Here is a 26,949-nt window from a genome sequence, read left to right on the forward strand (position 1 = left end):
TGACCAGAGCAGAATACAGTGGCACTATTACTTCCCTTGATCTAGATGCTATACTCCTATTGATGAGGCCCAGAATTGCATTGGCTTTTTTAGCTGCCGCGTCACACTGTTGGCTCATGTCAAGTTTGTGGTCAACCAAGACTCCTAGATCCTTTTCACATGTACTGCTCTCAAGCCAGGTGTCACCCATCTTGTATTTGTGCCTCTCATTTTTTTTGCCCAAGTGCAATACTTTACATTTCTCCCTGTTAAAATTCATCTTGTTTGTTTTGGCCCAGTTTTCTAATCTGTCAAGGTCGTTTTGAAGTGTGATCCTGTTTAGGATTGGGCAGTCCAGGTATGGTGCAAACAGTGGCGAAGCTGCATCCTCCGCTACCAGAGGCGGAGAGCAGGTAGGGGCATGGTATGCCACCCGCAGGGGCGTTGGGCGCATTTTGGGGGCGTGATGTGCCGCCTGTGGGGGTGTGGTGCCCGGCGCGTAGGGGGGTGCAGCGCATGTCCAGGGGGGCGCAGTGATTGCACCCTACCAGAGTAGTGGTGCTTAGGGGAGGTCCACTCCCTCCGCACTCCCGTTCCTCTCCCAGTGGGTACAAATAGAATTACTTTCCACATATTACCATTGCAAAGGGCATGGGACAAGAGAAATTGCTGGAAAGTTGAGCAAATGGACGTTACTATATAGCTTCCCACCCCCACCCCACCCCCATTTTCGTTTCTTATAAAGGAAGTTGAAATTCAAGTCACAAGGAAAGTGATTGATGCATTGGAGGTGGCCACATCAATGGGTGTGTTAAGCAATGCAAATGGATGGGTTTCCATAGAATCAGCAGGGGTTTGTGAGCTGCACTGCTGAGGACTCCAGAGAAGGGGAGGCACTGGAGCTGTCAATGCTTGCCTGAAAATGGAGTTCATAAATGTGATCAATTTCATGGCAGCAAGACGGTCTCCTTAGAATCATGAATTGATGCTGTCGGTGTAATTATTATAAATATCAGATATTTATACCAGGCCAGCAGGAAATATATAAAAAAGCACTTTACCAATAAATCATAATATTTCCGCCACTCTGCTTAATGGCATATCAAACACAGATAGAACAACATGCCAGGCAGGATATAAATAATGCTTCATACGTTTGGGAACCCTGTGAGTCACAGCTAGTCTTCTCTCACACTCAGGGGACATAAACAATCCCAGATCTGTTAATGGAGATCAAGGCACTATTTTGGAAAGAAAAATGAAGATCAGTGCAGGGCCAGCTTTGCCATGAAGTGACTTGAAGCAGCCTGCTTCAGTAAGCAAATTCCCACGACTGTCCCTTTCTTGCTTCCAAATTCCATCCTAGTATATGGGTTCTTGTTGTTGTTTAAAGTGAAGCCAAATTGAGATGAGGGCTGGGCGGTTGTGGTTATGGTTGTTTCAGACAACACCAGCATGCCTCCACTCTATTTTTGGTGAATTTCTGATGCAGTAAAAATGGCCACAATAGGACAAGAAGCTTATTCTCTCAAGCACCATTTCCCACTAAGAGTTATTACCTGAGTTATATTCTTGGGGGGAGGGGGGAGGCTACCACTTTGCAGATAACTGGCTATGCTGAGAAACAGGACCTAGTTTTGATTTCAACGGCATCAGTTTTGTACTTCAAAAACAACTGCACACAGAGTGGCCCCTTTTCCATCACCAAAAAAGAGGACAAAAGAGGATACAGGTTTGTGTATGTCAATGCATAGGTATAAATGCAAACCTAGAAATAACTGCAATGATTTATATAGACATGCATTGCATCACAACACAGTGTGGAAGACTGTGATCAAGTGATCTGCATGCTTTCTCAAATCTACTATCCATGTGCTCACTCTTGGTGGGAACCTTAAAAGCCTGTGCACTCCCTTCTTATGGTTATTTATCTTTAAACCATACTTACGACCAGATAGCTCAAGGCTGGAGACCCTATGGCCCTCCAGATGTTGTTGGAAACCCAGCTCTCATCACCCCTAGTATGGCAAATAGTAAGGGATAATGTGAGTTTTAGTGCAACATCTGGAGGACCACATGGACACATTAGAGGACTGCTGATGAAGATATTGGCTGGTGGTGCGGCTCATAAGAGAAAAGGTGATCCTTCAAATGTCCTGGTCCCTGACCCTGAAGGGCTTTACGGTTAATACCAGCACTTTGAATCCTACCTGATTAAAAGTCACTGCACTTTTAATAAGGGAGCCAAATGTTTCTGATAGGCACCATCATCCATGCTCCTTCCCCCTTTTTGCTGCAGCCTCCAGGTTGGTATGGTACACGATGTTCCAGGAGGGTGGTATGTTCAGATATGATGGAACAGAATGATTGGCATGGAGCTGTAGGTAGATTTGCATTAATAGGAGATGGGCCATTCTCAGAAACTGTTAATAACTGACAACTTGGGGAGAGCATGCTGAAGTGTTCATCTGCTTCTCACTGCATTCCAGGCATGGGAGAGGATTGAGAGAAATGGCTGCATGCTCAGTGGTGGATTTGACAGGACTCTAAACAAAAGCAGCCATCACTTGCCAAGCGCTCTCTCCCAGTCTCTGCAAATCCATGAATAATTAGCTAATTATAGGAGAGTTATCCAGAGAAGGCAAGTGTGTTGATAGTAACGCTGTGCTGAAAGTTCCAATTGGATTTTTTATTCTTACTATTATTCTTACTATTTTGCACATGGGTGGGTGGTTGTGGAGGACACAAAAGAATGTGGGGAAATCCATAATCTTATGTAGGTAACAAATTCTGAGGGTGAGGGATATGCATTTGTAAAAGCCAGCAGCAGATTTATTTATTTTTCTTCCTCAACTGTGTTTGCCAATGTGGGAATGTGGTGGCAGCACCCCTGGTGCTGTCCAGGGTCAAATACACAGAGGCAGTGGAAATCAAGTGCCCTTGTAGTTTTGAAGCAAAAAAGGACAACAGAAATCTGCTTCCACAAAATTAAGGCTGTTGGGATCTGGCATGGCAGGAGTTAATTCTAAAATAGCATACCATTATTGTATGGAATTTGCAATAGATGTGATAAAGTGTTATTACCCTTTGGCAGCCTGATACCGCTAGCAATGCTGATTTTGTTGTGAGATTGATTGTGGGTGAGGCTTTTTTTCCTTTATTGTTGTTGTTTTTAATCAAGCCACTGCTTGGAATCACAAAATGGTATTAGAATGTCAGTGTTCCTTTGCAAAATTATTTCCTGCCCTTTTTGGTAGAAGGGAAAGCTTGACTGACTGACTCCATCACCTGAAACAGGGAGGCCAAAACAAAACAAACCCCACTTGTTGCTTTTCTTCTTAAATTCTTCTTACTGTAAACCAACCTGATTAAAATAAAAATCTGACAATGTATAGGCTGAAGATGGTTTTCGTAGTGTTGTGTCTAATAATACTGTGGCTCTCAACAGATGGAGGAAAACATGCTGAAAGCAAAGAACTGCAGGCCATAAGCCAGCAAACATTCATTAAATGATAATAACAGTGGACCTGCTTAAATTAATGACTTTTTTAAAAAAGCAAGGTTCCCAGTCAAAATCTTATCCCACAAAGCTTACAAGTACCTTGCACGCACAGTCACAGAGCCAGATGCAATCCTCAGGTCAAAACTAAAGCCTACCAAAAAAGACCACTTCTAAGAAGCTTTCTAACATTCAAGTCTGCAGAGCCATCTCTCTTGTGCAGGGTTTGTTTGGGTTGTGTGTGTGTGTGTGTTTAAGATATTAAGGCTGAAAAGCAGGCGCTAGAGGGAGGGAGGGGGGAGCAAAGCTCCCAAAATGTCAACAGCAGATGAAGGGCATTGGAAAATTTAATCTCCCAACTTTCTCAACTAATGTGACATTTGGATTTCATTCTGATAAGCAATCGGTCTGAGATTCCCCCCCCCCTTTTTTTTTTTCCTCCTCTCCTCTGGCTGGTAATTTAAAAATAAATGGTCTAGAAAGATCTCTAAACAGTACCTTTGGCAAAGTGTGTGTTTTTCCCCTTAAAAAAAGAGAGGCAAACAAGCGAAGGAGACTGATTGTTATTTATAACCAGTGCAACTATAAAAGCAGAGATGTGGCAGTCTAATAGCAGGCTCTTGTTCATTTGTTTCTGCATATTGTTGCAACTACCTGAAATTCCAGTGCAGTACACACTCTGAAGCTAGGTGCAGCCTTCTCCAACCTGGTGCCCTCCAGATGTTTTGGATTTCAGCTCCCACGATCCCAGCCAGCACAGTTTAAAGGAGTTGCCGTCCAAAACATCTGGATGGTGGTAGGTTGAGGAAGGCTGTGTTGGAAGAAATGGAGGGGAGGCATTCCACAGAGTTTGTTTCTGCTAACATAACCCTCAACCAGTTGTCTTTAGTGTTGATACTTAAGAGGGCACCATTATCTCTGATTTAATACCCCATGGAGATGAACTGGAGCACTCTTTGGCCCTTAGGAACCGAACTGGCTCAGCCATGAGGCAGGTTGAGGCGGCTGCCTCAGGTGACAGAAGCCTCCAAGGTGGCAGCTCTGCAGAAGTGGCACTGGGATCAGCCAAAGTCACATGAGATCTTGCAGAACAAGCAAGATTCCCGCCAAAGTCGGGCAAGGTCTCACCCAAAATTGGTTCCAACGCCAGTGCTGGTGCTCCGCTTGTGGCAGAAGCAGCAGGGTGAGTGGAGGAACTGCAGTAGCAGCAGCGGCAGGGCAAGGTGGCACTTCCCGTTTCACCTCAAGTGGAGAAATGGGCTGCAACGCCCCTGATTAGGCACGGTGATTTCAGACTCGATGGTTGTAATTAGGACAATACAGGCCACAAACATTGTTCTTAGAATTGCAAACAGCGTGGCCGTGTAGGCCTGAAGTGTACAACAGCACATAATCAGTTGCCCTGCATCCATGGATAGCATAGCAAGTTGATGGGCTAGACATAAGTTGATTTCATGTGCCTAAACCAGCATGAGCCTTAGCATTTCATCAGCTTTCTTAGTAAAGGTTGATCAGGGCTCACCATATAAGAGTGCATGGACCAATCACCTCCCTACCCACCCATGTGTTTATGCGCAGATTAACTCTCGCCCACCGACACCTGTTTTTCTGTATCAAATTATCATCTTCTATAACTCAAAAACAACAAATGTGACAAATTAGATATTATCTAAACAAACAAACGCCCCTCCGCCCTGCCTTAAAATTGCTTGCATATGCCAAGGAACACAGAGGCAAGGAGGTATAGTGAGGGAGAGGTGAAGAGACCCAAGAATGAAAACCCAATTCCTTGGCAGACGGCAAACTGGTGCACACGTTCCTGGGAGTAAGCACCACTGGGCTCAATTGGGCTTTCTTCTGTGTAGACATGCATGCAGTCACACTGCCAGGCATTCAGTCCTCCTGGCACCCCATCCTTGCATCATAGGCAGCAACTGCAACAGGGTTTTCCTCTTAGAGCTAAGCTAACAGCCTTTAACACTTGCAGCAAAGGAAATCCCTGTTAATTATGCATTGTGCAAATAAGTACTTCCTTTTGTCTGACCTCCTGAATCTACCACCAGTCATTTTTATAGGCTTGTCTTATTTTATTCCGTTTCTGATTCCCCTAGCAAAATATATTCTCTTGGCTGCATACATAATAAAAGCAACAAAATACAACTTAATAAAACCATAAATCCATAGAAGTAACCCAGAAACAGATTAAATCCAGCTGTAAAATCCAACAGAGAGTGACGCAAATTAAAAACCCAGCAATGAATCCAATAAAGTTCAGTTAAGCTACAAAAGCTATTTATTTTTAAAAAAAAAAAACCAGCCAAACTGTCGCTATTCTGCAGAGGTGGGAAATTATAATATCAATGATATTAAAGGATATTAAGAGATGTTTAAAAAATGTTTAAAAGACTGAGGGGGAAAGAAGTCTTTTGACTGATAGTGAAAAGACATTAAAGTGGGTACCAGGCAAGCCTCTCTAGGGAGAGCATTCCACATATTTGGGGGGGGGGCTTCTAAAAAGATATAATGAGAGAATGAGAAAAATGTATCTTTGTCCACTTGCTCCATGCTGTGTAACGTGTGACTGAGCCCTCTGAGCAATCTTCAATTTACACATGGCAAATTTCAGCCTTGTTTCGTTTCTCACTTGGAATTCAGTTCCTCATTACTAGCTTAAATTAATTCTTATAATAACATCAGTGCCTCTCTGCAGGGATTCCCATGGCAATACAGTTGTGATAGAAGAGACAGGTGATTTCTGGAAAGCCTGTTCTGATGTCAAAATCAAAGGCAGCGTCAAGACAAATTAGAACACTTTTAGGATCAGGACTAATTCATTAGTGAAGAGGATGCTCATCACTTAGTAGAAATCTATACATGACAAAGACCAGGTAGTTTGCAAAGCATCAGAGAAATACAACTTTTCAGTGATGCTGCTGTCAAACATCTTACAACTGTACTGCCAGCCGCCTAATTAAGCTTGGTAGAATTCTCTCTGTGTGTGTATGCACGTGCGCACGCACATGTGTGTGTTTAGTAATTCGGATGGGTATTGTGTTTTTTTTTATAAAATTTTTATTGGTTTTACAGAGTTTTAAAGAACAAACAAACACTTAAGTGTTTGTTTGTTTTAAGTGTTAGTAATTCGGATGGGTATTGTGGTTTCATTTTAAGCTTCATGGTTTTCGAGAAGTATTTTTGGTTGCAAAGACATTGGAACAGCATTTTTTTAAAAAGGATACTGAGATTCAGAAACATAATATTGCATTGCCAAATATCACCCTTATAAATCTCATATATCAAAATATATATATTTCAGGGAGAGGGGCTATCAGACTATCACCATTCCCTCTATTTATTTTTTAAAGGGAAGTTATTGTTGGACTCCAACTCCCATTAGCCCCAGCCTGCAAAGCTAATAGTTAGGGATGCTAGGAACTGTAGTCCAGCAACATCTTCATGGTCACTGATTCCTGTCCGTGCAGTAAAGGCTGCTCTAGAAGGTGAGAAATGATACAGTGCAGGGCTTCCTGAGCTGTACTGTTATGTCGTGTTGGAGAGATAGTCCAAAAAAGTCACTGTGGAGGAGAGCATAAACTATCTTAGATCAATTGGGAATTTGAGTGGCTGTTTCCCCTTCCCTTGAAGTACCACGATTCCATTTGGAAACCAAGATTTTTGGTGCGTCAGCTGAGCTCCACCAGTGTTTTCCTTCAGCTTGTATGCGTAACAATATTCACATATGAATGGAGACAGCCAGATTGTACCAAGTCCTAAAGAATACAAATTAACCACTCACAAGTGAATGTTGCAACAGAATAATGATAAACGGGGGGTCTGTAATTACACACACTGGTTCTGGCACTTTGAAGTAGTGAATAAAAACAATAACGTTGGGTGGAAATTAATGAAGATTTGCTTCTTAGAGCTGAAGGCAAGAGCAACAGCACATTCCGCCATGAAAGAGGCATGATGGTAAAAAGAAAAAGAAACAGTAGGAAAGGGGTGTCAATGCATGGGTGCTAGAAACAACACAGGCAGATGGGGAGGCGACAGTAGCTGGGTGGCTTATTGGTCTATGGCAAAAATCAGTGCTCCTCAAACTTTTTTTCATGCACCACACAAAAATTACTTGGGGTCTCAGCAAGCTACTTAGTAAACTTTTTATGTTGTGTTCTACAGGTCACACCTAATTCAAATACTTCATCATATGCCCAACTTTCCCAAGCTAGTGTCCTTCAGGTATTTTAACAGAGTTCAATAGATGTCACAACACATTTCCAATGTGAAAGATGTGCCTGCTTCTGTAGGCTTTGTTTTTTGTTTCTTTTATGTTTCTGTAAGCTCTGTACTATGAAGCTCACAGGCACTAGGCCAGGGCCAGGACCTGAATAGCCGGTTAGATAAATCTGTCCCTGTTCTAAACTTTCTCAGTCTCCATCATCAGAAAAAATCAAGAGTAAGGCCAAAGAAAGATACTCTCAACTGTTCCACAACCTGGTTGAAGGCTTTTGTTGTGAACGCACCCTGCTATACTCGTGTTGTGTGTTTTTTCAGAGGGTCCTGTTCTTACATTGCTCCTGTTTTTGAAACAAGCTGCCATTCTTTAAATGGGTCTGTTGTTGTCTGTCATGTCATAAATTATAAATGTATGTTACCATTAAAAAAAATTGGGGGGGGACTTAGCTCAAGGGGGACAGTGCACCCCACTCTGGCTACGGGGCTGGCTGGAGCTGATGGGAGTTGGAATCCAACAACATTTGGAGAACACCAGGCTCTTTATCACTGCTTTAAAGCAAAAAAACGAAGAAGAAAAGGTATCTCCCTTTGTAAATAAAAATGCTTCCGGTAGCGCATGTAAAAGTGCACCCAACAGAGTTATGCTCAACAAAACTGAACATATAGAAACAAATAAAATTGTGTCTTGAAATCAGACTACATTTAACAAATAATTACACATGGCTAAAACTGTATCATACCATAAGAAATATTGAATATCAAAGTGAATGAAAAGGTTGCAAGCTTCTAAGATGGCAATAGCATTATAGATGATCCAGTATTTTCAAATACATACTGTATTGTCTTTCCAGGACAATAATAAAATGTTGCAAGAAAAATAGTAAAACGTTCTAAAATATGCTATCCTTCCTGACTCTGGTAAAATGTAAATAGTAGTTTGCTTTTAAGGAGTTGCTCTTCTGTTAACCAATGATTTGCTTTTGAATCTTTAGTTTTTGAGTGTGTGCTTTTGTTGAGTACTGCTCAGCTCGTTTCCTTTCTCTCTCTTTGGCTTGTTATCAACTCAAGCTGCAAATGACAGAATACAGTGGTGTAACCTCTGATATGGAGGACAGCAAATTAGATAAACCTAGGGGTTCCTTTGCCCATGAAATCTCAAGTTGTTCTCGTCTCTAAATATGCAATGCAATAATATAGAAAAGATGAGAATCTAGCTCTGTGTTATTACATTGTCAGATTTAGCTTACTGAGTTGCCCCTTAAAGGGAATTGCAGCTGTGTTGTATACTGGTAGAGGCTCCCGAAAAGATAATTGTGCTCTGAATCTTTCCATGCCACTAGAGCTGCTCCATTAAGACCCTTGTATATGGTGCGTTTACACTGAGTACATCTGCTGGAATTAAAAAGTAAACATTGCATAGCCAACCTATTATTCTCCCTTACTGTGGAAAAAGCTATTGCTAGGCTTGTAGTGCTGGGAGAGCATTATTTCTATACTTTCTTGTGCATGCTATAATGCAAGAAGAGGGTTTTCCCCCTCTCCTATTCATCCACCCGGAGCAAAAGTCACTAGTTGCTGAGTTCTAGTGGAATCTGAGGGTGACCATCTGAAGTGAAGTAAGAAAGCAGCCTTAAAAAGACAGCCAAGAGACCTAAACATAAACAAGATGAGTTCAAGTCCCCAAGAATGATTCTTTTGTGGCCCCATTGATGTTAAATGGAGCACTGCTTGATGGATTGTGCCTGATAAATTTTATTGACTGAAGTCAGCCTAGAAGTGTTCAGGCTGTCAATCTGCACAAGGCCCCTTCTCAGACAAAGGTCTTAAGAACAAAAATAAAATAAGATGGGAGGGAGGGAGGGAGGCCTCTTAAAGTATCTTGACTTGACTACAGATATCCAGCATTTTTTCCCTTTGAAATTGTTTCATTTAAGGTTGAACCAATCAGCTTCCCCTCTTTAACAGTTTTCCAGCACTCCCTGCATATTTTTTAACTTCAGTTTCTATCACACTTTCAGCAGCCTTCTCAAACAGCCAGATCTGATCAGCTACATAGTGTTGTGGTGACATTTTCCTGTTCACAACCTGGTTCCTGATTAGCTGCAAACAGCCATGTGCCAAACCCAGGAAAAGGAAAGCGGCAGTGAGGTACAAAGTGGTATTAAAAAAGCAGTAGTCAAGGGAAGCAAGGAAGCAATGGACACACATTTCAGACCAGTGTTTTTCAGGAGAAATTTCCATGGTTATTGAAACTACAATAATAATAAAAAACAACAGAAAATACCCCAAAGTGCAAAATATCTGGCACTTCTCCCTAAATCTTAAATATGGGGTTGTAGTCAATGCTAGTATTACTCAAAGGAGACCCATTGAAATTAATAGAGATGACTAATTTCGATCCATTAATCTTAATAGGACTAGCATTGGATACAAACCATGGTACAGAAATTGGCTTCTTCTTCAGTACAGAATACAAAATTCTGGACAAATAATTCCTGCTCTCCTTTCATATTAATATCGGTGGAAAGACGACTGTTCCTCCTTCCTGAACAACTAGGAACAGATAGGCAAAATATCCCTACCATATTTGTTCACTGTCTGTCTGCATACATGCCATACATCCAAAGCATACATCCATGTACACACACACACACACAGAGAGAGAGAGAGAGAGAGAGAGAGAGAGTGAGTGCTTCCTGGGAACTGCAGTTTACCCTCACAAAGTTGCAGTTTCCAACACAATTAACAAACTACAGTTCGCCGGATTCTTAGGAGATCAGGAAAGGTGCTTTCAATGTCTGGTGTGTACACAGTCTCTGTATCACAATCTATTGGGAAGTTTCTTCATGCTTCAAACTCATTGAAAGAGTACCTGCCAGTTAACAGAAAAGCTTGAAAAGGCCATAGAGCTGATGCACATATGTGCCTGCCAAGCCAAGAATCCTCCTATAACTTGGCTGCAGGCCACAAAACAGTGACTGAGAATCACTGACCTAGAGAATATTGAGTCCCTGACATCTAGGGTTTGTTAAGTTTGAGAGTCAATGATCTGATAGGACTTCACAAGCCGCCTGCTGCAGCATCTGCTCTGAGATCCTGCGCTGTTCAGAGCATTGACCCAAAGAGGCCCATCATTTTTCAGAATTACCAAAGAGATCAGTCCCTGTTATAACGGCCCCCCAACGAAAAAATATGTTGCGAGGGAAATTTGGTCTGTGTCTCCCTCATTGCAACAAGGAGTTGTGAGGAAGCATTTGCGCTGGAAAACAGCTTTTTCTGTCTGAGCGCGGGTGGACATTTATTCATACATTTTATTATGTGCAGTTTAAAGAGAAATTAGTGTTGATTGGTCCCCTCTCTCTGCAAATGATGCTAGAAATACACCAGTGATTGTGCAAAGGAGTCTTCTGCCCTTGGCTCAAAACTTCTTGCTTCCCACCCCTAACATTTCGGACTCTGTTAGATGGAAAGGTCCTGAATAAAAACATCGCTTCCTATAAATGAGTGCACGTGTGTTTTGGTAAGAGCAAATCCTAAGTGTTCACAGCTCTAATGTGCCAGTTCCAAACTCAGTCCAAAACTGATTGCAAGTATTTCATGTGTGCTTTCTGTTCATGATTAAAACAACAAAGAGTCTTGTGGTACCTCAAAGACTTAACAAATTATAGCACAATCTTCTGTGAGCTAGAGTGCACTTCATTATGCACAAAGTGTAACTCTCAGTTCTAGGTATGGAGCTGGGGGCTGGAAACTGTGAGGTTAGAGGGAAATGCAGAAAGCACAAATAGTGACAATTCAACAAAAGCTAGAACATAGGCAAAATAAATACAGTGACCATTTACAACAATAGTGATAGGTGATAAAACTGTCAACTTGGCAATTGTAAGTTAATTGATCTCTGTAGTGGAAAAGGTAGCATTCATAATAATCATTTTGCTTTCCTTGATTTTGCCCATTCACAACGTAAAAAACTAAGGGTTATTCAGTGTTATTGGGCCTGGCTCTGGCCCATTTCTACTCTAAGCAAAATAACATTCAACTTCTTTATGAAATGACAATTTCAACAAGAGGCAGTGTGATCATTGCAAGGCGTGTTGCTAAGTTGAATCATTTTCAGCAGCACAGCCCTGGCAGTGTATTGGACAGACTCCAGTGGGTCACTCATCTTGCTGACTTACAGGAATGCCCAGTAACAGCTGAGAAGTGGTGCCGAGCTAAGGAAGACAACAGCTTCAGAACTCATCTGTGCAGGTCATACGTGCAGACTAAAACTAGCTTTTTTTACTTTGTGGTGTAGTGGTTAAGAGCGGTAGACTCATAATCTGGTGAACTGGGTTCACGTCTCCGCTCCTCCACATGCAGCTGCTGGGTGACCTTGGGCTAGTCACACTTCTCTGAAGTCTCTCAGCCCCACTCACCTCACAGAGTGTTTGCTGTGGGGGAGGAAGGGAAAGGAGAATGTTAGCCACTTTGAGACTCCTTCGGGTAGTGATAAAGCGGGATATCAAATCCAGACTCCTCCTCTTCTTCTTCCTGACCAATCTTCCCTGTTGGCAGGCTGGATTTTACAACTGGAGAACAAGAGTCTGTGGACTCTTTGGGAGTGCTGAGTGTAGATGAAGGGTAAAGATCTAGAGGAAAGAAATGATATACTGTAAAATACTCTCTTTCATTTCAGGATTTGGGTAGCTGGGTCTTTTTTTCAGCTTCACAGAATGAGCAAATTTAAGAAGTTCCTTCCCCTCTCTTCAGAATGTTCGGCATTTTAAGCAATCTCTCATTTCACACTAAATTCCCATTCTTTACTTTGTGGGAGAGAAGCAGAACCCTACATTTACTTGGAAATAATTTGATTTCAGTGGGAACTGCTTCCAAAGGAGTGTTACTGTATAATTGGAAGCTTAGACCAGAGAGGATTAATGGAGCCAGAATCACTGCTAAAACTCCATTAGTTGGTGACGAAATCGCCAGGTACATATTTTGTTAGGGAGATTGCTCTTTGCTCTTGATTCAAACGGGGCCAAATATTCCCCCCACCTCAATTTTCTTTTTTCATTCCTTTTTTTGTCTGGAATGGGATTTCGGGAGCTGCCTTTTACCAGGTGAGACCATCTGTCACCCAACAAAACTGGGTGAGAATTTTTGGCAACTTTTCAGGGTGACTCTTGGTCAAGCATTTTTATTTTCCTTTCTTTCCTTTTCTTAATAATAATAAAAAGGGCTTTCCAACACGGCAAGCAGCAACTTGGTGCCTCTAGCAGGTCCTGCTGCATTTCTGGGACAGAACACCCCTGGGAATGATGCTGTTTCACCATACAATATCATTCCCAGGGGCATTCTTGGCTGGCCCCATGATGCCCAGTGGTGGTATTCACCTCCCCCTCAACCAATAATGTGCCTGGACATGGTGTTATGTCACAACTTGAAATGCTAGCAGGTCTTGAAGCTCTGCAGAGTCACTCCATCTGTTTGGCGAAATGAGATGATCACTGCAGGGAACTAATGGCCAATTAATTGATGGCCCTTTAAACTGTAGAGGGGCTATTGTTTTTGTTTGTTGCTATGCTACATATTCTGTGTTTTTATATTGTAAGCTGTCCTGTGATCTTCGGATGAAGGGCAATACAGTGGTACCTCGGGTTACATATGCTCCAGGTTACATACGCATCAGGTTACAGACTCCGCCAACCCAAAAATAGTACCTTGGGTTAAGAACTTTGCTTCAGGATGAGAACAGAAATTGGGTAGCGGCAGTGGGAGGCCCCATTAGCTAAAGTGGTGCTTCAGGTTAAGAACAGTTTCAGGTTAAGAACAGACCTCCGGAACGAATTAAGTACGTAACCAGAGGTACCACTGTACAGAAATTTAATAAATAAAGAAGCTAATGTTAAAAAAAAAGCAGATGAGCATAACAATATGCTTAACGATTGAATCTTTAGTCTTTTCTTCTAAAGGTAATTTCACATATTATTCAACAGAAAAAACTGGTTTATACTTGGCAGGGAGCCACAGCCAATCAGCTCTCTGAAAAGTTTGCCTCTATGGTGCATGTATTTGCAAAGAGATCCCAAAAGGACACAGGAGATTTTTGATCTGATATGCAAAAATTCTGAAGTGGATTCCCCACCATTGCCACTTCAGAGCAGGGAGTCAGTTTTTTAGGTTTTTGTTTTTTTGGCAGTAACACTGGAGGATGGGTATAATTAACCCTTTAATCCTGTGCCATTTTCCCGATCTAAATCACCCCCTTCTACCAAGCTGCTATTAGCTCTGCTGGGGATTGCTGGGGATATATGACACGATACAGACTCTTGAATTTTCCTCCATCAAAGCTAATAGCTGCATGGGGATGAGATGATTTTGACTGGGAAAACGGCAAGGCTGAGAAGGATTGATCTTCCATCCTAGTGCTGAGGCTCTGATGAAGGTTGAAGTACGTTGTGACTGCTTTTTTTTTTTTTTTTTTTGAGCACCAATGAAAAATCTTCCACATTATGTCTATTGTGGCCTTGATTTCCACCTTAAAAATGTAACATGTTAAGAAGCCAAGAGGTACATAGTGCCAGCCCAGTGATGCTTTTAAGCAGGGATGCGCAAATCTGTCAACTTTGGTTTCTCTCAGTTTCTCATTTTGCCAGACTTAAGTTAAGTTCTGCCCATCAGTCAGTGGTTATTCTTAGAAGAAGAAGAAAATCCTCATGGAAGTTCATCAACTTTTTGGTGCAGATTTCTCCTAATATATACAATTGTGCGTGCAATTTTGTCCATTCTAATACAGTTTATCCATTTACACAAATGCTGTATTTTCCGGCGTATAAGACGACTGGGCGTATAAGACGACCCCCAACTTTTCCAGTTAAATATAGGGATATACTCGCCATATAAGACGAGATTTTTTTATAAAAAAAAACACCAGTCTACAGTCCGGCTCGGAAATCCGCTCCACTTCCCAGTGGCAGGGGGTGTGGGTCTTATACACTAGAAAATACAGTATATGCATTTTTATGCATTTTTATGCGCACATTATGCACATTACTCAGATACAGTAACCCACATTTTCTGGGTTTCGGTTTGCTTATAGTTTTGGAAACTGAATGAAATTTCTCCCCCATCCATTCTTCAGAAACAGGGCCATGCAAGCTGCAGTCCACTGAACCACCTCTAATGCCTGATCTTGCCTTGCTTGTAGTCACAGCTGGCCTCAGATATGGCCACTGCCTATTATGGGGTGCAGAGTGGCAGCACTGAGTGTCTGTGCATTTTTCTCTGCAGCACAGAAACAATGTACAGAAATACTTATCCTCTTTAGCTCTCCCCACACTCTCCCTTTTACACACCTGCAGGATTAAATTGCTGCCTCTTATCTTTCTGCTCTCCTCCTCAACATCACTCCAATTATATCGTTAGGCTCTGTCATTTGAGACGAACTGCAGAGTGGGCGGTTTGCTCCCTTGCTTGTGTCTACAGTGGTGCGATGCCATAATTGGCACCTGTCAGGGGCAGGCATGACGTGGCAGGGAGGGCAGGGGCTGATTTTAGAAATGTAACGCTTTCGCTCCTTCTGGTGTAAGTGGCAACCTCTTACCTAAGGAAATGTCATCTGCTATAAATAAGCTGCTTGCAAGCGTGGAGGTGCTTTAGCTGTGGATCCACACAGGTAGCAGGGGAGGGGCAGGTGTGCAGGATCATTTGGCCTGTTCCTGGAGGCTGCGTTGACCAAGGCTTCTTCTTCGGATGTTATGTGCATGCTAGATACTATTAGGAGCAGGACAGAAGAAAGAAGCTGTAGGCTTGCATGACTGGATTACCACCTCCTGGCTCCAATCTGTATTCTCACCAGTCCACTTCTGGTTCCCCTCATACATCCCTACCAGTGTTTCCATAGATTCAGGTCACCACTGTGTAGCTCTTTTGCACATATGGAGCAAGGAGGAAACTGATGTGGAAATGTGGGAGAACTGTACTTGAAACTGGGGGGGGGGGGGGATGAGAAACTGAGAGAAACCAAAGCTGACCTATTTGTCCATCCCTAGGTTTAGTGTTTTGGGACTATCCCTGATCGGGGATGCAAGAATCATTCACTTTTTTTCCAAATCATTTTGCAAACTGAATGCGCAAGTAAGGATGAATTCTTTATTATGAGCAACAAGAGGACCTACCTGACACAGAAATACTCTGCAGTCTAGGATAGCTAACCAATCGCACAAGCTTGTGCAGGTGGCATTGTTCAGAGGAACATGTATTTAATGAATTCATACAATCCTATTTCAGCTCTTTTCGCACACAAAAATAACCTTCTGTACTTTTACTATGCGGCTTTTATACTTAGTGTGTACCAGTTTCAAGGCCGTAAATTATCTTCCATTTCATTACATTCATTGATTCAAAAGGGAAGCTTTCAGTTTGAAACTGACTTTATACATAGTTTCATAAACTATACCATTGTGTATTTTATGGGAAACCAAGCCAGATGGGTGGGGTATAAATAATAAATTATTATTATTATTATTATTATTATTATTATTATTATTATTATTATTATTATTAAATATAACTAGATTTTACTAGATTGGAAACTTTTAAAACTCCCTACACCTTCTAGCTCATAAGTGTCTTCTTGCTGATTGCCGCTGCACAATGCAAATGCACTGCCCTAGAGGATGAGGTCCCTAATGAAGTCTCTGTTGCCAAAGAGTACTAGTGTATTTGATCCCCAAAGCAGTCAGTGCTTGTCCTTTCAGAAATGCTGAGCTGTGCCTTTAACAGCCCTGGACTTGTCTATATGATAGTAGGGTTCTGTAGGGTCTTTTGCTCTGTGGAGCACCTTTGCTACACCTGCTGCTCAGTGGGAGTCCAGAGGATTCTATGTTACATCTCTAATATTGAGGGCAGCAGTCTTGCGTTGCTCACCTGGTTGCCCTTTGGCTAAGTCACTGCTGCATGCTAGGATGGAGGGAGAGATGAGGGAGGAAAGGTGGTCAGGTTGGCAAGGTGCAGATGCACTGGGAGAGCCTATCTGCTGCTCCTGCTGGCATGTTTTCTGTCAGGGCTCATCCTACACTTGAGTAAGACCCTTGTAGAGACACATGCCCGACTGGCATGTTCCCTCCCTCCTGGTTGATTGTTTGGGAGCTTCAAAAGCTTTCTTCTGCCCAAACATCACAGCGACCAATGCCAACAGACACTGGCACACTTAGGGATCCACAGAGTCTTCACAGCTTGCATGGCAGACTTCAGCAACTCTGCAGTTTGGCTAATCTACTTTATTTACATATAAACACACACAGAGCACTGCAACATTGCTCCCTCTCTCTCTAGCATCAGACAGCAAAGAGAAAGAACAAAGGACAATAGTCCCACTTCACGGAACACAGTAACACAAACATCCTGTCTCTGTCACTTCCCACTTTGTGGAGTCAAAACATATACCATCATGTGATAGACAACAACTCCATGACTGCAACCACGGAGCAGGAATTATAACATTTTCACCATGCCCACCTCACTGCCCCGCACCCTTGCCAACCTGTTTTGCAGCTGTGACTCAGGCAGAAGGAGGCCAGGTGAGGGCGCAGTCCCAACACACCATCCACAACTGATTTTGCATACTTTTGTCCAAATCTTATCCCCCTTTACCACGGGGATAGTGCTGGTTCCGGCCACTGTAGTAAAGGAACATTTTGTTTGCTTCTGTCTGTCATGCTTCTGAGAGGCATCACCATCAGAATGCAGAACAAGTATTACTGTATAGCCTTGGAGGTCTCTGAGCTTTCTGCTTCCTGCCCTGTTACGCAGCATCAGTCTGAGATGTCATCTGTCCAGCCGCCACAGAAGACTAGATGGGCTTTATGCCAGATCAAACAAAGCGGTACTTCTCTTGAAGACCTGACCTGAGGCCTGCTTCTGTTGTCTCAAATGCATCTGATTGTTGCAGCTGCAATCAGAAAGAACCATCAGGTGTGAAATACGCTTGGAGAAGATTGAGAGCAGAAGCTGTATTATCTGGACTTTTCTTTCTAAAGCCCCTGTTGGCGTTTCTACTTGACTGCAAAGATTCAGTGGTTAGAATCAATGGGAAAACTTTTTTGAAATCAGATGAGCATTTTAGTTCATAATAATTACTTGTGTGTCTTTTTCTTTCTTTTTTCCTTTATGGCACCGTTGGCTGGATCTCTGGCAGTAGCCAACCTGTTGGGAGGCTAACTCTCAAACAGTTAGAATTCGCAGATCATATAGCACACTCCAGTTTTTCAAGAGCTGTTCCGGAACAGAAAAGATTTGGTGTAGATTGAAGAGTCAGATGCAAGCCAAATTGCCCTGGAAATCTCTCACAGGCCTTGTCCACACTGCATTGTACTGTGTGTTTGCAGCTGTGTGTGCCTCCATTTAATTTGCATAGTTTGCATGACAGTGTGAGCAGTAAAGACCAAAGTTACTTCTCGTATACAAATTCAAATACATGTGTGTATTCAAATGGAGCTAATGAATGCTCAAGTGTGGACAAGCCTGCAGTCTCATACAGCAGATTGCTATAAAGCAGAAGCTATGCAGAGGGAAATGGGTCATGCAATGAGTGCTTTCTTTTCTCACAGCAAAGGGTCAGAACTAAAGAAAGCTTAGCTCTTCTTACAATTTGACTATTCTGCTCTGTGCCACAGAGTCCAGAATAACTTAATTTAACCTTTCTCTTTTTAACAAATTCTTTCATTCTGACACAAAGCATGAAAAAATAAGTTTGTTCTAACCTGCTGTTTGTGAGGATGGCATCCAGGAAGGAGGTCTCTGCTGGTAGCTACACAGTTATACTTCAGTGGGCTAAAATTAGCCTTTCCTCCAATGCTTTCAATGTCATTTATGATTCCAGTCTGTGTCCAGAGCATCAGTAGAGAGATGATGACAGAATACAACAGAATATTAGCCTGGCTTTCTGCCAGCAAAGAAAGCTTGAACATCTTGTTGCTAAACAGTTATGATACAATATTTTCAGAAGTGTGTAACACTTAACTAGGCACTGTACATAGATAAAACAGGTCCTAGCCCTGACATCTCAGAATCTAAATTAGGCTTCAACAGTTTATGGCTTTCCAAACTGAAAGTGATCCATTGGCCACATATTGAGCTGCAGCAGGTACCAGAGCTTTCTAACAAATAGTAGAGGGAGGGCTATAGCTTGGTGGTAGAACACATGTTTGGCATACAAAAGGTCCTCAGTTCAATCCCCAGCATCTCCAGGAAGAGCTGGTAAATAATCTAGTCATGAGCCCTGGAGAGTCACTGCCAGATAGTGTAGACCAGGGGTCAGCAAACTTTTTCAGCAGGGGGACAGTCCAATGTCCCTCAGACCTTGTGGGGGGCCAGACTATATTTTGAAAAAAATAATGAACGAATCCCTATGCCTCACAAATAACCCAGAGATGCATTTTAAATAAAAGGACACATTCTACTCATGTAAAAACACGCTGATTCCTAGACCATCCGCGGGCCGGATTTAGAAGGCGATTGGGCCGGATCCGGCCCCCAGGCCTTAGTTTGCCTACCCTTGGTGTAGAGTAGACAATACCAAACTGGAATGGTAATGTTTTCCTTCAAAATGTCGAAGATAATTTGTTTTTGTTAACTTTGCTGTGTTAAATGTGTGTTCTGTAGTTGACCTGCTTTGTAATGTATTATTCTGGTTTTTTTTTAGTAAATGTTTTAGTTTCCTGTTAATGTTGCTATGAATGTATACTTTATATCAGACTTTCCTCCGTAATGTTTTTTTCTGCATTGTTTTATTTGATGTTTCAACGTGTTATAATAATAAAACACTTCAATATTTTTTCCCTTAAAAATATAAAGCAGTATAGAAATGAAATTAATAATAATAAATTCATAACCCGCTCTTTCATAGACTATAACAAGGAGGCATTCAACATATAAAATGCAATAAAATCAATCAATAAATATATATTAAACACAATTAAAAACATTAGATACTAGTTGGTTTAAAGAAAAATTCATATAATGCAGGCCTGTCTAAGCAGCATAGCTTTCAGAAGATGCCTGAAAGTAGCAGGGATGGTTCCTGCCAAAGCTGTACAGGTAAGGAGCTCCACAGTGTAGGAGTAAAGCCTCTTCCTGTATGATGCTTTAGCGCAGGGAAGATTGCTCCTTGTAAGCCACTGGTTATGAACACAATATAGAATTACAGTAAAGTTTCTAGCCCTGGTGATTGCAGATTCACACACATAACATGTGGTACTGAACTATAAAAGTATTGAAACTGAAGGGGGCAGATAAAATTCATCGGTATTTCATTTCTTGGAACCTAGATCAAATCTTTTCAAGGCATATTCAGCAAGAGGGCAGATGCAAATGAGTGCTTGCAGATACTGTTAGGAAAGGCATATGCAAAACGGAAATCTTCCCCCCAAACAATTAATTGATATGCAATCATTGTCCCATTGTATTTCTCCAACCCAAAACTTGAAGCTATGAATTGGCATGCAGAAGCAGAAAACAAGCTTATATACAGGGACATTTTCCTCCCCATTAGTTATTTCAGTTGCTGTCTTTAAAGTCCTAGAGAAATGCTAGTCTTCTGCAAACAGTGCCCCCATTTTTTACTTGGCACAGAAGTACTCTTTTGCTAAGAAGGTTTTGGCTATTGTTCAGAAAATATATCTAGCTTTCAGTGTCACAGATGAAGCCTTTTGTTACAAATTATCAGAGAGTTTTCATGTAAGTAGGTGTGGCGCATGAGATGAGGCACTGCCACAGCACTTGGCCTCACACACGGCAGCTGCATGGGGAAGAGGGGACTGAAAGGAATGCATTGCAGATGCAAAATGAATAAAAGTTGCATGGGAGCTATACATATATACCATAACCCTGGATTTAAATAAGCATTCACTTCCAATTTTAAGGAAGGCTGCAAACAATTGGAAAGAATCCCAGCAGGAATCGATGGTAGTGAAATGAGGCTGTTGAAGGAAATGCAATGCATAAATAAAAACAGCCAAAAGGACAAATTTTGGCAGTGTGTATCTGTAGTAAGGGAAATCAGCCAAACACATTTCAAGAGTAGCTGCTAAAAAAAAGCTTTATGTGCTCCCTTCCCACCCCAGAAAAAAATATTCCCAAGGCAGATCAAAAAAACTGAACGTCTGCTAGGAAATGGCTAGAGCCATTAGGGTAAAAGCACATTAAAGAAAGTTATGGTCAGTGCAGAGAACCTCTGGTGCAGGAAATCTTTGCATCAATCTTCACTGCAGATGACATCAGGGAGATACCAGCAGCAAAAGAAATTGTCACAAATTGACATGTCAGAAGAGCAAATAAATGAAAGAGTAATATGTCACCAGGACCAGATGGCATTCATCTGAGAGTTCTGAAGGAACTCAAATATGAAATTGCAAAATAGCTAACTGCAATATGTAGCTTTCTTACTAAACTCAGCAACTGCATGAGAAGACTATGAGAGGAAGCTATGATAACTGAGGAGATTTCACCCCTCCCATACTCAAGAATCTCCTGATCATCTCCTGATGGTCTCTGCTGACTCTCCAGAGAAGAGGAGGCGTGTCCTGCCTATCTACTTATTCTGCCCAGCAACATACCATTGTGTGTGAGAGAGAGTCAGTCAGTCAGTGTATTGGAGAGAGTGAGAGTGTTAGAGATCCTAGAGATAAGATTGCTGCTAAGAGCAGCTGCAGACTCTCAGTGTAGCATTGATTTATGCTTAGAATATTCAGCTCTGTATATAGTTTTGTATCATAATTGTAGTTACAGAATAAAAGGAAGATATTCTACAGAGCTGCTCTCCGAGTGGTTTATACTCTGCAAGACTCTGCAAAACTCTGCTGCGCAACGACTGTATTATTGAGACAGTGAATCCGGTGCTCTCAGCTCTAAGCTGTGAGTCCACAGCACTGTGACCTGTTCCTGTGAGAAAGGAGGTCTCTGGCAGTGCTACCCAGCTCGCCTAGCCCAGTCGGGGTTGAGGTACATGAGTCCAGTCGGCGCACTGGCTCTAGGGCGATGCTGACAATAACAACAGGCTTTTGAAAGGGATAGACCTACAGGCCTATACAGTGGTACCTTGGGTTACGTACATAATTCGTTCCGGAGGTCCGTTCTTAACCTGAAACTGTTCTTAACCTGAAGCACCACTTTAGCTAATGGGGCCTCCCACTGCCGCCGCGCCGCCGGAGCACAATTTCTGTTCTCACCCTGAAGCAAAGTTCTTAACCCAAGGTACTATTTCTGGGTTAGCGGAGTCTGTAACCTGAAGTGTATGTAACCTGAAGTGTATGTAACCCGAGGTACCACTGTATACTATACCCAGATAAATGAGTAAAGTTTCTAATAAATGATAGGTGATGCAAACTCTTAAGTTAAATGCCATATGCTAGGGAGGAGGCATGCTTTTTGTAAATACGGTAGAAAGCATTCCTCTTAGAATTGTTTGAAGGTGACAATGAACATACAGCTAAATCTATTACAGTAAACACACATGCTCCTTCACCAGCAGCCCACAGCCATGACATGAGTGGAATGGGACATAGAAGCCAAGGAAGAAATGAATGAAAGGAATAAATAATTAAGAAAATCAATGCAGGATCAGGCCAAATGCCTATCTAGCCCAGCATCCTGGGTTGTATTCTTTTACTCAGAATAGACTCTGATGTCAATGGTCTTAACTAACTGAAACCCCCTAATTTTAATGGGTATAATCTGTGTAACAGTTACATAATACCACCCCCTACTTTCCCTAGGGACTAGCCACATGCCTATGGGAAGCCCGCGGGCAAGGACAATAACTCTCTTCAGCTATTGTTCCCAAGTGACTGGTGATTGCGAGCATGCCTCCCCTCATCCTGGAGATAGCCTGCAGCCATTGTGACTAGTAGCCAGGTTCATTTTTATTGCAGGGAGTTATTTTATACGCCCACTTATAATACAAGGAGGGAAACATTGGATAGCAAGGTGGCATAATTGCTAGAGACAGAAATTTATTCAGGGTTAAAATGAATTTCACACCTACAGAAATTCCTGTGATATATTTTCTGAGTCAGAAAAGTCACAGTAGAAGGGCTTTCTTGCAAATGCCCACTGTGGGTAGTATGAGAACATCTAGCCGGGTGTCTGATTTGGCCAAGTGATCAGCTGGGAGTCCAAAAGTGTGCCTTGAATGCAGCAGCTTTCCTCTGTTACCTATCTCCAGCCAGCATCTAGTATTCAGAAGTATACTGAACTTGAAGGTTCCAGTTAGGTATCATAGCTAATGGCTTTTGATAGAACTGTCCTTTACAATGCTTGAATTATTGGTGTAGGAGGAGGAGGAGCCTCCTAATAGCAACTTAAAGCTCCATCTCTTGTTCCATAGAATCATAGCCAAACCATGGCTTTCCTCTAGCCCACTAAAAACATTGACTAGAATAAAGGTGAGGACCCTGTGACCTTCTTGACCCTGCCACAATGAATTATTAAGTTTCATTCTCTCTCTTTTTAACCCACCTCTGTGTCTAACACACCAAACATGTGTAACAACCAAACCGTTGCTTAGAAGAAAGCATCTTTCAGAGGGGAAGTGTTTGGATAAGAGGTGTGCTTAGCTCTCACTGCCAGCCACTTCCCCACTGCAGCTCCTCCCATGAGCCACTTCCTCCCATACCCTGTCCAAACAAGCTGAAGTTGGGAAAGGCTGGATTCGGAAGTGCCATGTCCTACACATCATCTTCTTGCCTGCACTGGCTGATCAAGATTTCTCAGTTCTACTGCTCCAGGAAGAAAGCATGTTTGCTTCTCCAAACAGATTAAATCTCCTCATACAAAGAACAAAAGAGCCCTCAGTTTGTTCGATTTGACTGCCAAAGCTGTGGCAATCTGTACAGGGAAGGGAGAGAGAAGTGGAGTGTGAAAGAACCTGCGCATATTCCAGTCTCAGCAGCAGGGAGTTTGCCATCTCTCTCTACCATAATTAAATATTGTTTGCATTGCTTATTGACAAAGCACTAAGCTCCACTCAGTTTTAATTTGTTCTTTGATAGTCGCCTTTTGCTGCTAATTGATTTTCAAGGGGTTTTTGTCTGATTTAATACCTGCCATGCTACTGAAAACAGAGAGGCAGGGTTAAACAGAGCCAAGAAATGAGCCAGGAATCAGTGCATCTTCTCAACCAGTTTGCTTTACAAGCCACCTCAACCTGACGCACAAAGGCTGCATTTAAAAAAGATTTAGCAGCTCTTCCACTCCCAGCCCCTTCCAGGCACAGCTCCTGCTGCTCCTGCTGTTGCTATGGAGTTTACTTGAAGAGGGCTCAGAAGTATAAATGTCCTGGTTTCCCAGCAACACACACTCCAGGGAATGGGCCAGGACCATTGGCTGCAAGGGAAAAACTGCTAGCAGCGGTGTCCTGTGGTGATCAAGGCCATGAGCTATAAGCTGAGTGTGTCCCATTCAGAACTGAACTAAAGAACCGGATTTCTCATGCTCAAGAGAAGACTGCACTAAAAATAATATCTACCTGCTGAACAAGGAGAGTTAGCTGTGGATCTCCCTGCACAGCTGCCATGTTCAAATGGAAGTTACTGAAAATACTAGCATTTTCTTTTTAAACATGGACGGCATCTATAACCAACCAGGGGGGTGTCCAGAACTGTGGTGGGACCTATTTCAATACCACAAGCAGCAGCCAGTAAGGTGTTGTGGCAGGTAGCATATATATTGCTACCTCTGCTGAGCTGCTGTCAAGTGAGATGAAGCCCTTGCTCATATGGGAATTATAAGGTCAGCACTGAGCAAGCAGGTAGCTGCTGAATGGCCAGTTACATCCCATGCAGGCATGAGCCAATGATGTCAGCAGCCTATGTTGGGTGATGATGATGGTCAATCAACAGCTGTGTGCCCACACAAAAACAGTCCTATCCGTCCTGTTCCTCCTCTATTATCTGCCTCCAGCAGATAAAATGGGGACTCTTCATATTGATTGCCACTCAGCCGCAGATGCCACATACAATCTGCCACACCAGCTTGCTGGCTGCTTCTGTATAAAACTGACCTGAACTTTTGTCTCCTCTTTTTCCTCTCCAGGAAGATCCGGATGGAGAAGAAATTGAAAAAGAAAAGTCCAACTCCCTGAAACTGGAGTTCACAGAAGATGCCAACTTCAAAACGAAGGTTAACTACTCTTATGCAGCTGTGCAGATACCTACAGACATCTACAAAGGCTGTGAGTTGCCCCTTTTCACAGAACTCTTCGTTTTAAGTCTGGAGACAACCCCCATATATCAGGAGTGAGGAACGCTTGGCCTGTGGGCCAAATGCAGCTGGACAGTTGGCCTTCTAGAGCCCCTTCCACCCCCCTGTTGTTCAGCAGGAAGCAGCTGAGAGGGAAATGAGGTTCTGATGTTGGGCAAAGTGTGTATGGTTGCAACTCCTCTCTCTACAAGAAGGGAGAAGTGCCTCAGCAGAGAGGCAGACTTTTTGCATATTTCCAGGAGCGCAAGCATCCATGCAATATGCAGTTGCACACATGCAATTTTGGGGAAGCAACTGCAGTTTGGAGTTTGAGTCTTTGACTGGCTGTAAGGCAGGGCTTGCAGTTCAGCTGTGCATTGGTGTTATTTGCAATCTTCTGTTGGGATTACCGAGTTCTTTTTGCCTTTTCTGTAGTCAGCAGAGACAACGGCTGTTAGCTTTTCCATTTCAAACTTTTTTCTAAGAGTCTGAGGAATTTGAATCATTTTTTCTCTTAAATTTACTTATTTTTAAAAAAACGTTTTTGACTGTTTTTACTGATAAATTTAATATTTATTGTAAACAGCTCAGAGGTTTTACTGCAACCAAGTGGTACATACATTTTATGAAATACATGAAATTAAGAGAAAATGAAAGTTGAGACTAGAGTTACTGCAAATTAAATATATGCTTTTGTTTCCATGAGAAGTAACTGCTTGTGTGTCTATGTGAATGTGCATATTAAGGGTATGTGATTTTGTGTGCATCTCACCCCACCCCTTTTGGATCTGAGCCAGCCACTGCTGGAATGTGGCCCGTGAAAGCTTTCCCCCAGGGTAATGCCACCTCTCCCATAGATTAATTATTCAAGCTTCATAATAGACAATATAGTTGGGTTAATTTATCTTGCACATAGATGCTAGATAAACTAAAGTTTAATCTGCCCTTCCCCAAACAATAGCCCAGCCTCCACTGAAAAATGAGTACACATCCACACACACAAAATCAAAGTATTTTTGCCTTGCTCTACACTAGAGTAATCTGGGATTGTTTCATTGCTGCTCCTTAGTATGGTAAGGTCAGGGGCAGACTTTGGTAATATGGTGCCATGAGCAAGGACAAAATTTGGGGCGCACACCCCAACTTTGAGTAGCTACTCATCTAAATACAGTGGGACCTTGGTTCTCAAACATAATACATTCCAGAAGTATGTTCGACTTCTGAAACGTTCAAAAACCAGGGTGTGGCTTCCGATTTGTGCAGGCACCCCGGAAACAATAGCCGACAGCCGCATCAGACGTTTGGCTTCCGAAAAACGTTCAAAAACCGGAACAGTTCCTTCTGGGTTTTCGGCGTTTGGGAGACAAAATGTTCGAGTACTAAGGCATTCGAGAACCAAGGTTCCACAGTATAGGCATTATTATTAATAATAATAATAATAATAATAATTATGCACCTCCTTTGCTTGGTGCCCTGTGTGAGGGAACTGCCTGCACCAGCCTAAACCTGGTGCAGGTATGGTGCCAGTTTGCTGTGTAGCTGCACTGCACCAAAACCACCTGTTGCTTTTTATTCTGCTGCTGTTGCGTGCATTGCTTTTGTGATGGGCTACATGCCCTTTGGCAAGCTCTGCAGCTTGATCCTCTCTGAGAGTTGGTATTGATCAGCCTCGCCTTTATAGTCGCACTCTCGTGCTGAGCCTTCCTTCCCGTGGACGTTACAGAGAACAGCTTTCGCCTGGGCAGTTGTTTTCCAAATAATGGTTTCTGGCTTTTGAAAAGTGCAGTTGCCATTCTAATTAAGGTGGGGGCACGGGCAGTTTCTCTAGCACCATATTGAAGATGCCTTTCCTGCGTGTCACAGCGCTGCACCTGATGGTGCGCATGCCCATCAGGGTTGTTACGCTGCATCTGAGACTGCTTTGCCCTTGTCTCTGTCATTCCCTCTGGCTTTTGCTTCCTTTTTGCAGAAGAGAAGACGTCAAGTTCGTCTTTGCAAATGCTCAGTCACAGAAC

At 42.5% G+C, this 26,949-nt stretch overlaps 1 protein-coding gene across 5 annotated transcripts in view; it reads left to right on the plus strand.

Moving 5' to 3' along the window:
* CACNA2D2 (calcium voltage-gated channel auxiliary subunit alpha2delta 2) overlaps window positions 1-26,949 on the plus strand; it is a 553,469-nt gene that overhangs the window by 366,921 nt on the left and 159,599 nt on the right. For all 5 annotated transcript variants that reach the window (XR_014003634.1, XM_081177654.1, XM_081177655.1 and 2 more), the window contains one exon: window positions 24,788-24,926. Coding sequence is in view for 4 of the 5 variants with exons in the window: in XM_081177654.1 (XP_081033780.1) it covers window positions 24,788-24,926 (139 nt within the window). In the remaining variant the exon portion in view is untranslated. The remainder of the gene's footprint in view (window positions 1-24,787; window positions 24,927-26,949) is intronic.

This window comes from Podarcis bocagei, assembly GCF_964188305.1.
Source record: "Podarcis bocagei genome assembly, chromosome: 2".
Classification (NCBI taxonomy): domain Eukaryota; kingdom Metazoa; phylum Chordata; class Lepidosauria; order Squamata; family Lacertidae; genus Podarcis; species Podarcis bocagei.